Source organism: Cynara cardunculus (genome assembly GCF_001531365.2).
Source record: "Cynara cardunculus var. scolymus isolate 2C chromosome LG 14, CcrdV1, whole genome shotgun sequence".
Taxonomy (NCBI): Eukaryota; Viridiplantae; Streptophyta; class Magnoliopsida; order Asterales; family Asteraceae; genus Cynara; species Cynara cardunculus.
Window position 1 is genome coordinate 9,037,457 of NC_037541.1, and position 13,804 is coordinate 9,051,260.

The window sequence follows — 13,804 nt, forward strand, 5'->3', positions numbered from 1 at the left end:
TATAACATTTTATAAAGATAACAATAAAGTATTTTGTTAGAACTCAATGATTATCCTAATTATATTTTAGATTTTTTATATTTAAAATAAGATGTTTATTCTGTATTTGATTATGTTTATCTACAGTTAGTTACACGAATTCAGATATGGAGCTTTAATAAGTTGTATTTGCGCACAATCTACTTGTAATCTTGAGTTTTAAGTAACATGCATTTACTAAACAATATTTTATGTATAAAAAGTGGTTTTTAAGGGTTTTTGTCAAATGATTTATAATATAGTATAGATAATGCTATTAAAGAAATAGTTCATATTAAAAAAATTGCCAGTTAAGGAATGACCAATTCAGTTCTAGGAATAGATTTCGGTAAGAAGAAGAGTTAACATAAGAAGCGTAAGAAGGAATCACCACCTTGGATATACGTTAAAGTGTACTGGATCAATCCTCGTATCAAGTAGAATTCATGTGTGGATTTGAGATTAAATGTGATCAATAGTACAAATCTCTTCTTACGCTTCTCACATTGGCTCTCTTTCTCACACGAACTTTCGTCTTCAGTTCTATGGGTGGTTTGACATAAACCCGTTAAAAACTTAAAATTGAGCCAAAGACCTACCAGTTAACCAGTTTGTCCATCTATAAGTTGCAACATAACCTATTATTAAACCATAAGGTTGGATTGCAATGAAAAGGGAAATTATGGTACTGAATCAATCTTATTTAAATGTCAACACTAATGAAGTGCACCAAGATGCACCAGATCAATTTCTTTCTAAAACGTAATTCATGGATGGACATGAGATAAAAATGATCAAGATTCAAATCTCTTCCTACGCTTCTCACACAAAATCATTCGCCTCGGACCCATGATATGCATACTCATTTTAAGAAAAAAATTAAATGTAATGGTAATTAATTTCTATACGAAATTAAAGACATTTGGAGTCATCAAGTGGCAAAAATTGAACGTCCAAGAAAACAAACATAATCATTGTCGTGTAATTTTTTGAGGAACAAATATTCCATTTTGCTCAAATAATCTCCAAACACCACAAAACTATAAGCTATGAAAAACTAAAAACCAAACACGCACGATACCACCCACCCGGAAGTTGGTTCTGATAGAGTGGTGAATGTACGCAGACTTGACCTCTGCCAACAAACGAGTAGACCCGTTTGTTTCAGTAAAAGAAGTACAAATAAGCAATCCCGGAGGTTAGGTCTGAAAGGATGTGGCGAAACTAAAAAGCAAAGTGCAGCTACCAAAATTGAACAACTTTTTTAGGCATCGGGGACGACGACTTCGGAAACATCCAACAATTCTTCGACTTCGACTTCTTTGGCTTCGTATTCCTCTTCAACGTCACTGGCTTCTCCATCTCTCAGTATCTGTCTCTCCGTCTTCTCTTGGTTGTGATGCGTCTTCCATTCATTTACCCACCTTTCCCACTCCTCCTTCAATTGCTTCCTCTTCTCACGGTCCTGCTCGCTTAACAACAATGATATATCTTGATCTTGTACGTCGTACTTCTTACTGTATTTCTTCAGGTTCTTCGAGATTTCTTCCTCTTTCTCGGGGCTCAAGAAAGATGGCGGCCTTGGCCTCCACAAGAACTGCAAATGTAGTACCGTAAGAACAAATATGCTTAGGTCATGTTTGGCACTCCTTATTTTTTGAGCTTATTGAAAAGTCCCATTTGGTTAGTCATAAGCTAGCTTAGTATTTCAATGAACTCTGGCGGCTCTTCTCCAATTATGCCCATTTGTATCTTTTTTCAAATCAATTTTTCAATAGGCTTTTTAGGTCATTTTACATTGTCATATAACTTATCAGCTAGGATTTAGCAAGCATAAATAGTTTATCAGCCAACAGCCGGCTTATAAGCTAGTTTGCCAAATAGTCTTGGTGCTCATGAGTCATGAGACTCTGGGACGGAGAGGTTTAACCAACCGAGCAAGACAAAATAATTTGACAAGTATCCGCAATGCTCTGACAACGCACACCTCGACTACTATGCAGAAACAAAAACCGTGACTGACTAAGATATTAAGCGTTATATTGCCACCATATCGAAGAACGACATTATGCATTAGCCTAATAGCATAGTTATCCTGGCCTAGCGGTCAACGCCCCAGGTCCTAGGTCAAATCTGGCAATGATGTCATAAGTTAGATTCCCTCCAGATGCCATCAGTTACCAACTCCCATTGGCCAAAAAGCCTAGAATTTGCTTAAGTAAGTGCATACGAAGGGGGTGCTTTAAATAAACCCAATGGATTAATCGAGCCAAAAATACCAAATAACATTGTAACAAGAGAAAAAAGAAAAGCAATCAATTGGTGAAGTTCAAATTTACCTGAAAGAAGTGGTCCTTTGAAATACGGTAGAGCAGCTTTCCATTGAATGACCATATGTTAAAACCATTTTCCATCTCATGCACCGAAGTGACTGAAGTTGCAACATACCTATAACCCAAGTATCAGCCTATATTAGTTTTCGGCATGAATATGTTAGCATTACATGAACTGATGTTGGAATTTATAATTCTCCACCCAAAATGTTCATTTCATAAAACATGCCAGTTACATTCAGAAAGCTACCTTCCAGTAGGATCCCATTCTATATCTGTAGCCATAAAGTGCTCAGCTGTTGCCATAGTTTCAAGCTCATCCACATTGTAAAATTCCAATTGGCCATTGAAGCCCTTCATCCCAGCCAAAATAATAAAGCGGCCACCAGGTGACCAGAAAAGAGCATTTGCCTGTTTTTGCTTGAGCGTAGCAAGCTTTGATACTTTACCTCCCTTCATTGAGTAAAAACTTACATCGGGCTTCGGGTTATCACCGTGAATAACTGCAAACCTGTGACCCTTTGGCTCCCACGCAAATGCAATTATCTTGTCGTTCTTGTTTTCAAGCTCAAAAACCTCTATAGGTATGTCACGCTCTTTAATACGAAAAAGCTCGAATCCAGTATACGTGCTCTTCTTAGTTTTTGTGTATCGGTCAACTTTAACAGCAAGATACTCCCCATCACTTTGCCAATACATTTTGCAATCACTAACGCTGAAGAGATTCTTCTGCCTTAACTCTTCTTTGCTTGGGATTTGGAAAAGGCTCACCTATATATATCATACAGTTTTCAAAACATAAATATCAAAGAAAATACTAATGTTGGCCCTTTGGGCCTCAAATCCTACCCCAATTGACATTGATTTAGAGAAAGAGGATTAATTATGATATTTGATGCAAATTGTCTACAAAACCAATCACTTATTATCAGGAAACCTTAATCCAGAATCCCCAAAGGAGTATAAATAGAGAAAAAAGACCTTCACAAGAAATTTCTTGCAAAAAGGTTGTTCTTGTAAAGTATAAACTTGTTTGCAATCTCTTCTCCATCTCTTTCACCATAGCATCTTCGTCTAAGTTGCCTATTTATTTATATATCTATCTTTATTATACATCTCATAGTAAACCCATTTTTTGTCATCCATTTTCAAAAATCTAGATAGAACCTATTTTCTCACAATTATGTTATGAGGACACCCATTCTCAACTAACCACCTGTCATTGTTCTTTTTTCTGAACTGAAGTGTGCACTCTACAATTTACCTAGTTGGTGTCAGTTTGGTTTGTGCACCTTCAGATCCAACTGTGTTCGGATTTGCAAGAAAAAATTTCTTTATGTGATCATATGAAATTAAAAAAAGTGGTTGACAAATAATACATCTTGCATGTTCAAGAACTGAGTTTGAAGATGATGAAATTGGGCTTCATGGCATTAAGAAAAAAATAGTGTATTTTGGTGTGTGTGATAGTGGCTAATAAAGTTAAGCTGTTGCCAAAAGCTATCCTGAGCAAGATGATAAATGGAAATTTGAAAAAGAAAAAAAAAAGAGAAGAGCTTAATAATATCCAACAACATGAAGAACTTACTCTAGCAGGTTGATTTCCGCCACCTTGTTCAGGAACAAAGAGTGCAAAAATAGGATCAGTGGGGGACCAACTAAAGTCCATCACATTTTCGACTTTAATGGATTTTTTATCAATAAGACTAAAGGTCTCAGTCTCATAGACGGAAATGACATTTTTTCCAAGTCGAGCAAAGTATTTGTCCTCTTTTCCACCACCCCATCTGCAAAGTATAGCATAAATGTGGTCAAGAACAGAAACACGAGAGAAAAAATCCATAGCAATTTGTAATCGTACAAACAGAACACCTGAAAACAGGCCAAGAAACCCCAGTAAAACCTCCGGTTCCTCCAAATGCAAATTCATCTGCACTTCCCTTAAAATCTCTCATTACTTTGCCGGTTCTAACATCAAATACATTGAGCACAACTCTCTGATCATGAAGAAATTATCGAGAGTTGTTAAGTGATGTATTATTCTAATTACATTATAGTTATTGTATTATAAGTGATCTCCTTACATGACTATCATGAGGGGTGCTTGGTTCATGGCTGCTGTAAGTAACCAGATACTTCTCACCAGGAGAGAAGTCAATCAATTTAACCTACAATTACAACACAATTCCAATTATTTAATAATGTAAGACTAACTCAAAATAATATGTATTGTGTTATAAAAAACCTTGAACCCAAACAACCTGTGGATGAGCATAGCGCATTAGACGATTAAAGGTAGAAGCACCACCCCAAACAGCAGCACCCTGTCGATGTACCGTTGCTAAGTATGTTCCCAAGGGAGACCATTGCACAAAACTTTCAGTCCAGAACTGCATAGAAAGAACAAAAAGTTTGCTTTCATCATCATTCTTTCACAACCCAAAAAGATACGAAGTAAATACAAACTTGCACCACCAAAAATGGTTTGACGGAACATTACTCAATAGATAAAAGGTCAAGGATAAAAAAGGATGCCGGCTTACAGGTCGTTTGTAAACAGGATCAGTCTTCACTTGTCTCGCATCATTCCACAGGACCTCTGTGTCAGATCCAGCACGAATAACAAACTGATCTCTACCTTTCTCATCAGTAAGCCAGTGTTGTAGATTCTCCTGCATTGATACACCAAAAATTTAACAAGATTTTCACCCTTATGAAGTAAATATTTAAAAAACTCCAACAAAAATGATGGTATGCAAATAAGGATAGATATAGCTTAAGAGACACACAGCAGTTGAATACCCTTTTTAATACTTTCCTATATTTGCAATATTCTTTGTTAATCTCCACTATATTCTGTTCAATATACAAAAGAAAAAATACAACACTATCTATAGAAACAATTAGTAAAAATTAGGGTGATACATTAGCTGAGGTAAGAATATTATCTTAATCAGGCAAACAAACTGAGTGAACATAAATCCACCACCAATTACACGACCAACTACTATCAAACACTTGAAAAACACGACTCCTATTAGTAACAAGCAACTCTTTCCCAAAATGTTTATTTTGTATGACCTAACTCAAATTTGCGGCAGTGCACTCTCAAACCATAAGTCCTTACTACTTCAATGATCATCAGATCTTAGATACAAAGCGGCAACCCTAAAATATTAATTTCTCCTTTTATAGACAATATTACAAATTTTATTGGATATCTAACAAGCGTAACAAGATCTACCTGACTTACGTGGATCAACTGCCAGGAAAATCATGGAAATATCTAATAATCATGCAGACACGTTTTCATCCACCCAAATACATGACTTCGGATATAGACACTAATTCTAGAAGCAGCATGTTTAAATTTGCAACATCACATCATTTGAAGAAGACGTTTATTCCTTGACAATAAAAAAGTATTGCAGAATATATAAGGGATGGCAACACAAATACCACTCAAACATAAAGCTTCATGTTGTGGGGTAATTACAAGGCACAGAAAGTTAACTACCTACTTTCAGTGATTACAAAAAAACATTAAGGATATAATGCCTATGGCATCAAAGAATAAACCAACATCATTTAACTACAGAACAATGCAATTTCTACAAAGCATAAAGTTATAAGCAAGCTGAAGTACATACCCCTGATGTGTATGGTTTAGTTTCTGGTGGAGCCCACTCATCTGGGACACGCATGAACTTCTCAATTTCATCAAAAACGTTGACAGCAAATATGTGTGCTCTGTCTAGCTTGTACCCATTCGTCTTCTCCTTGGCTAGCTCAGCTTCCTACAACAAACCATGCCACAAAAACACAAAATCAAAATTGATTTATCTCCATCTTGCTAAAATATTTAAACCCTAACTGAGAACAAAAATATCTTAAAAGGAAGAAATTTGGAGAACTGAATCGGTAATCCGTTTATCAGGCAGATGTTTAAAGATTTATTTTACCACTAACAGGGAAGCGTATGCCAAGGGAACCTATTTAAGTGGGTATGAAGCCACATCAACCCAAAAGGCATCGACATGACAATATGATAAACGACTTAAGACTTCATTTACATGCAATACTTTTTTCTATGGATACAATGACTAAACCAACTTCTGTCTCCAATAAATTTATGTTCACAACACACAAAAATAATTAACAAGATTTCTGGAACAAGCCATGGATATAAATACCTGTGGGGTATTGTATTCAATGAAGCAGTAACCTCGAGTTTTCCCAGTATCTTCCTCAACAGGCATCCAAAGCCCATTCTCCTTGATTACCCCAATTTGGCTGTAAATCTTTCGTATTACACCTTCAAGCTTCTCAAATTTCTCCTTGGGCACAACCGGCAAATTATCCACAACTATAACGTTCCCAAAACCAGCATCAAATTCCAAGGAATTGTCCTCATGAAGATCCTCGTCATCACTGAGAATATCAGATACTCAAATTATCTAATGATACACACTCTAGGCTTTTACATATACATAAATACATATACTTGGTGCTATATTAAGAAGAAAAACAAGCACAACGTACACAGATTATCAATGGTCCAAACAACACGTATAGATACATAAAAAAAGATGACCAAAAAAGCATATAGACATAAGAGATACATATATCCTTGAGCGAGTGCGAGTTTCCCAATGGTAAGCTCTTGCCCCATCGCCGAGTTGCTAAAGTTCTTAGTTTGTTCAAAACAAGCACATAAATACTCAATGAAAATCGTTCAAGGCTGTTGCAGTAGTAAAAAAGCACAAGCAATTGAACACATATTTAAGCATTTATCAGTATAAGTATCACATTTGGAGTTCTTAGCTTTTACCTTTTGATACCAAAATCTTCACCTGGAGGAACCCAAACAGAGTTCCAATCAACTACCGACAAATCGATATCCAAACGAGAGGCCTCGGTTCTTATATCTTCCATCGACATCACTTCCGCCATGGTTGCTTGATGCTTTCTGTATAGAGAAAAACGGCCAAGAAAAAACGTAATCCTAATCCGCTTTCAGCGTCCCCTTTTTGCAGGAGATGTGATCTGTTGGTTGAAATTAGGGTTTTTGATAAGAACAGGATTTTTTTTGAGGCGATGGTGTCCGTCTACAATTAGGGATACTCTTTACGAAGTTCACGTGAGAGAGAAAAAAAATAGTCTCAATGTTTGGTACGTCGATATAAAAAATATATGGTGAGACTATTTTTAAATTTTATGTTGATGGGACTTTTTTAAATTTTATGTTGATGGGACTATTTTTAAATTTAATGCGATAAACTTGATGGTTTTTGTTTCATCAAAAACGATTGAATAACATCAGACTAAATATAAATTGACTATATTACCCTTGTTATTTCTTCTAATAGAAAACCTAATTACCATTTGTACAGCCTCCTTCATCACGTACATTGATTTCTTTCATATCGCCTCCTTCCATCGTTTCTTCCACATCGGCTCGATCTTAGTCTTCTTCGATCGGCCTCCATCGCCTCGTCTCCTCTGCAATCAGTATGATTTCTCCATTTCTGCCTCTCGTTTCTTTGCCTACATACGATTTCTTTGCCTACGTACGATTTTTCGTTTCTTTGCCTGCGTTCTTGCAAAAACCAGTGATTCTCAAATGGTGTTTTGTTTCTGTTTCGAATTTAGAACCGTATTATAAAACTAATATTCATAACCATTGATAAGAAAGCATGAGGTTAGGATTGCATCCCCCAATATTTAGAGCCAGAGTAATGAGGATCAACAATATACTTAATATGGCTTCTGTTCATGCACTTATGTTCATGCACTAAAGCCTATTTCCAGCAAGTTGATTACTCTCCATAAAGCATATTTCCAGCATTGCTTCTGTTCATGAAGAATAGGCTATTTCCAGCATTGCTTCTGTTATGCACTTGTGGGCTACTAATGAGCATCAACAATATACTTAACAATTTTGAAGCCTATTTCCAACAAGTTGATTACTATCCAAATTATTGAAAGGATGCTCATTGAAAGGATAATTCTACATATAGTTTTAGATGAAGCTAGGAGATGTTTGTTGTTGTTCATACTTACTATCTACTTGGCAGCATGTATTTCGATGAAGTTGCCGGTAGTAATAGACACCCGAGTATTTACAGAGTAAGCAATATGAAATGAGAAATGGTTTTTAAGTGGACTTATTACCTGTGGGTTTTCATGGAAATTGTCCCAAAATTCAAGATTTTTTCTTATATTAGGACCCACATGGAAATTATCCCAAAATTCAAGTTTTTTTTCTTATATTAGTTGAAATGGAGGGGGGCTTGTAATTAACCTATGCAATGTTGGTACAAGCATGCCAAGAACACATCTTTTTAATAAGAGTGCTTTATATCAAAAGTGTACTAGAGTTATAATGGTTTATAATTCCATAATGAGTATTGTTTGTTGAAAATGTATCTTGGGTCATTGTTTATTGAAAAATGCATATGAAAACGTATCTTGGGTCATTGTTTTGACTATTGTTTGTTACTTTGTTTTGTGCTTTTTGTAGTGATAGACCGGAATCACTTGGTTGTACTGTTAACTTATGGAATATTTACATTCAAATGCTCATTTATTTGTTTTTCCTTACACTTTGGTCAATTGAATTAGAGAATAGAAATAGTGAAAGAGAAACTTTAGGTCAAAGAACTTTCACTAGACTTCAAATTAGATCAACCGAAATACAACGTATTACACAAGAAAGTGACGTAAATTGTATAAATGAGTTGCGAATGGATAGAAATGTTTTTGCAGTTTTGTGTGATTTGCTTAAAACTCGTGGTGGATTAATAGATGATGGTAATATGACAATCGAGGAGCAAGTTATTATATTTATAAACATATTAGCACACCACACTAAGAACAGGACTATCCAAGTTAGGTTATATAGGTTGGGGGAAACAATAAGTCGGTATGTTCATCGAGTAGTGCGTGCTATATTGCATTTGGAAGACGTGTTGCTTGTCAAACCAACTTCTATAGAAGATGGTTGTACGGATTCACGATGGAAATGGTTTAAGGTAGTTATTATAACAATCTTTATACAGTACATAATATAACATCTAACCTTTAGCTAAAACCTATTTATCTTTTGCGTATAGGGTTGTGTAGGAGCAATAGATGGAACTTATATTGAAGTAATTGTACTAGAGTCTGATAAACCAAGATATCAAACAAGAAAAGGACATATTGCGACCAATGTATTAGGTGTGTGCACTCGTGATCTAAAATTTGTCTACGTTTTAGCCGGTTGGGAAGGTTCAGCTACCGACTCTAGAGTTCTACGAGATGCAGTTACTAGACAAAATGGATTGAAAGTCACACCCAATAATTACTATTTGGCGGATGCAAGATATATCAATGGTGAAGGTTTTTTGGCACCATATAGGGCCACTAGGTATCATTTACGAGAATGGGAAGATGCTAGTCATGCACCTACTAATAAGGAGGAATACTTTAATATGAAGCACTCACATGCTAGAAATATTATCGAAAGGTGTTTTTGGCATCATGAAGAAACGTTGAGCTATATTACGAAGTCCTTCTTTCTATCCAATAAGATATCAAGGGCGAATGATTTTAGCATGTGCTTTGTTGTATAATTATATTAGAACATACATGACCACTGATCCTCATGAAAATTCAACAATCACTATTGAAGACATGTCTATTGTGGAAGACCACTCTTTACCATCAGAGGCCATTGATGTCATTGAGGCAAGTAATGAGTGGTCTCAGTGGAGAGATGAGTTAGCCGAAGAGATGTTTGAATCTTGGATGTTAAACCGTAATTGACATTGGTTTGAATTATATTTGTCTTGTTTGTAATAGAATTATATTTGTATTGTTTGTAACGGAATTATATTTGTTTTGGTATTTGGTATTTGTTATTTTTTTTTATAGATTTATAAAATATGGCCGATCGTCGTGGGTGGACAACGAATGAGGAAGACTTGTTATCACAATTCTCCAAGACATTGTCATCAACGGGGGTAGAGGTGACAATGGAAGCTTTAGGTCGGGTATATATGAGGCCGTTGTTTCAAAGATGAGGGGAAAAAATTCCCGGTATTAGCCTCACGTCGAAACTTGTACAAAACAAGATTAAGCGGCTAAAAGATAAGTATTTTTCCGTTTATGATATGTTGAATACAAGTAGATTTAGATGAAATGACACAAATCAATGCGTGACGGTAGAAGCTCCCGAGATTTTGGAAGAGTATCTAAAGGTTAGATATTAGTAATGGTATATGGGTTATGTATAATACTTTTTGTTACTTCACTTAATAATTGTTTATTTGTTTTTTGTCGTAGAAACATCCTAACAAAAATTACACAGCGAATAAGCGATTCCCGGCTTATGAGCGGTTGAAGTTGGTGTTCGAGAAAGATCGAGCAACGGTAAATATGGCTGAATCAGCTACAGACGCACTAGAGAATATGAATATGGAAGACAACGAAGATTTTTCAACTGAATTTGGTGTTCCTCTCTTTCCAATTCCTTCAGATACAATTTCTCCTTCCTTCATTCCTCCAAGTGAAGGAGAAGAAACAAGTAAAAAGAGAAAAAGGAAAACCGGGTTATCTAAGCTAGTGGAAGAAACCAAGAATTCGATCGATGAAGCAACCACCCAAATGAAAAAGTTGGTTTCGGTCATTTCAGATTCTACACCCGAAATGGATGGCTTAAAAGTTTACTGGTTTTCTACTCGCACAATACGACGGGATGTAAAGGTTCTTTCAACACAATACGACGGGATGTAAAGGTTCTTTCAGGATATATTCAACTTTTAAATATCATTTTTTAACAAAATATATTTGAAATAGTTAGGGGTTCACATCTCTATCAAAATCCAAAAATGAAAAACTAATGCAATTTCTCATTAAGAAAGTCTAAAATTTATGTTTAAACAAAATAGTAATTAGAATCATGTTTTAATCATACACAATCATCATTTAAAACTTCTTGATACACCATATTTGATGTGTAGACTCCTTCTCGATTGAACTTTTTGATAAGTTTCACTAATACTTTTGTATTACCAGTTGATATCTATGACAGCAGTCAAATTCGAAATCTCATGTTAGCTTTTATTAAGATTATATTAGTGTTATTGAAGTTAATTTATAAGATTAGGAGTTAGTTAGGTTAGTTTAGTTAAAAAAATTTAAGAATTTCCGRYAGTTGCTTAGAAAGTCCGGTTCCGACCCGAAATTATCTGAAACGTCCTATACAGTACCAAATATATATAAAACACTAAGTTTTAGTGTTTTAAATATAAAACCTTTCTATTTAAATAAATTTAGTCATCGTGGGCTTTTAGAGTGAAGAAAAATGTCAAAATTGAGAAAATAGGCTTTGTGCATTTTGAGTTTAGTTTTTAAAAAAAAAAAAACTTGTTAGAGGGTGGGCTTGGGCTCCCTATGGCCAGCCCCTCCCCTCTCATTTCCCTCCTTCCACATATAAATAACATCATTTTCCATTAATCCTCATTATTCCTTCATTCAAAATTTAAAAATTCTCTTATTTTCCTCTCCCTAGAAAACTCAAGGGTCACCTTGAGAACCCTCCTACTCCTTCATTCATATTCAGCCGATTTCTTCACTTATCTTCATCATATTGGCAAGATTTTGAAGATACAACAATTCTCTCCTTCAATATCAAGGTAATGCATTCATCCCTCCATCTTTTCTTGTAAGTTTTGGGGAGAAAAATCCACTTTATTGCATTTTTCATCTTCTATTCTCTATATTTCGTAAATATTGAGTCTCAAGGTGAGATTATACAACAAAAACATGTAAAAATGTTTATTTGATGGTGGTAATCTATGACCCAAACATTAGAACTCAAAAAGGTAGGAAGAAATCATGATTTTATGTGGTTTATTTCTTAAAAATTTCATATTCTGGTGCTGACAGATTATGTGCTTGTGTACAAATTGTCCATATCTTGTAAATGACTTGTTCAAATGTTATGAGGTTTCTTTTAAAACTTTATTGAGTTGAGGTTGCAATGCATTTGGTTTCACTCAAAAACATTGAGTTTTGACACCCCAAATGCTCAAAACATTGTATATATGCATATGAGAATTTTCAGTAGGTAAACCCTACTTTGAATAGTCATAACTCTCTTGATAATCATTCAAAATTGTTGATTTTTCTTCTGGATATTAGTTTAATGAGTTATCTTTCAAATTCCACCGATTTCATTTAATATTGTGGTGATTTGAGGTTTTAATTACTCAAAATAATTTGAACATGCAATCTGTCCGATTCTGACAGATTTGTATATGTATGTTCCATCGATCATATCTCTCTCAAAACTCGATGAAAAAGGATGATTCTTCTTTTGAGAGTTACCTTTATGGACTATCTCCTACATGCAAGAGGAATCACATAAAATTATGGAGTTTTGATCTCCAAGCACCTAAAACTCTATAGGTGTGCAAACTGTAAAACCACCAGTAGGTAACTCTTACTTTGAATGCTAATATCTTTCTACTTACTTATTCTCAATRTATKATTCTTCTTCTAAAACGTTYKTTTWTGAGTTAGGATTCATTTGAATCYAGTTTCACTAAAAAATATGATGTTTTGAGGCATGAACCAATTTATTTAAGTYAAGTGTGCAATCTGTCAACTAATGACAGATGTGTGCATGTGACTTTAAGGTATCATATCTTCCTCTCAACTCATCCAAAATGAGTGATKTTTAGTTTAAAAGTTTCGTATAAGTGTTAGGTTTTCATTCCAATTTGAATTTCGGCAGAAAACCTAGTAGAACTCTTTTTTAATGAGTGTTTTACTAACTTGGTGCAATCTGTCATTTCAGTTGTGATAAGTTGCATTGCATAAATTATTTGAATCATCATCTCATGCCCAAAATACATGAAATTTGGTCACGATGACTATAACTCAGTGCTATAAACCAAATAAAAAGTTGGGAATTTATCTCATTTTTGAAGTCTCTTTATTTGATCATCTTATAGTTTCTGTCCAGAATCAAGAATTCTGGATTTGGTTGAATTTGTAAAATTTGATCTTTTATTGGATTATAGCATCATTTTCGGTATAAATTAATTCTTTAGTGAGCATATGGACATTATGTATATTTAGACTATGGATAATATTATGGAACATAAGTAGACAAATAAGGACTTAGGATTTGTTAAACCCCATAGGTAGAGATAAATCAATAAGTGATGGTTTTGGATATTCCTATTGATAGGGAATCGTTGATCTAGCGCGGTATTCGGATCGTATCCCTTTTTCTTGCGAAGCTCCACATCAAAAGTGAGTTTCACGGCCTCTTTTTACCAATTTATCGTTTTGGGGTCAAAAGCATGATTAATGAATATTTGATAGATTTATATCGATATATGAATCTTGTTATGAGTATTTAAATGTATACACTATTGATATGTTGAGATTGAAAGTCC

At 34.8% G+C, this 13,804-nt stretch overlaps 1 protein-coding gene across 1 annotated transcript; it reads right to left on the reverse strand.

The window, feature by feature from the left end:
• Window positions 1-963: 963 nt before the first annotated feature.
• Window positions 964-7,417, reverse strand: LOC112526576 (eukaryotic translation initiation factor 3 subunit B-like). The gene is made up of 11 exons (XM_025136919.1): window positions 7,183-7,417; window positions 6,545-6,782; window positions 6,002-6,148; window positions 4,895-5,023; window positions 4,613-4,741; window positions 4,436-4,519; window positions 4,224-4,348; window positions 3,940-4,138; window positions 2,602-3,122; window positions 2,358-2,466; window positions 964-1,615 (listed from the first exon to the last, which is right to left on the reverse strand). Exons 1-11 carry the CDS (start codon window positions 7,302-7,304, stop codon window positions 1,283-1,285), a joined length of 2,136 nt encoding a protein of 711 aa, XP_024992687.1. The 5' UTR covers window positions 7,305-7,417; the 3' UTR covers window positions 964-1,282.
• Window positions 7,418-13,804: the final 6,387 nt, after the last annotated feature.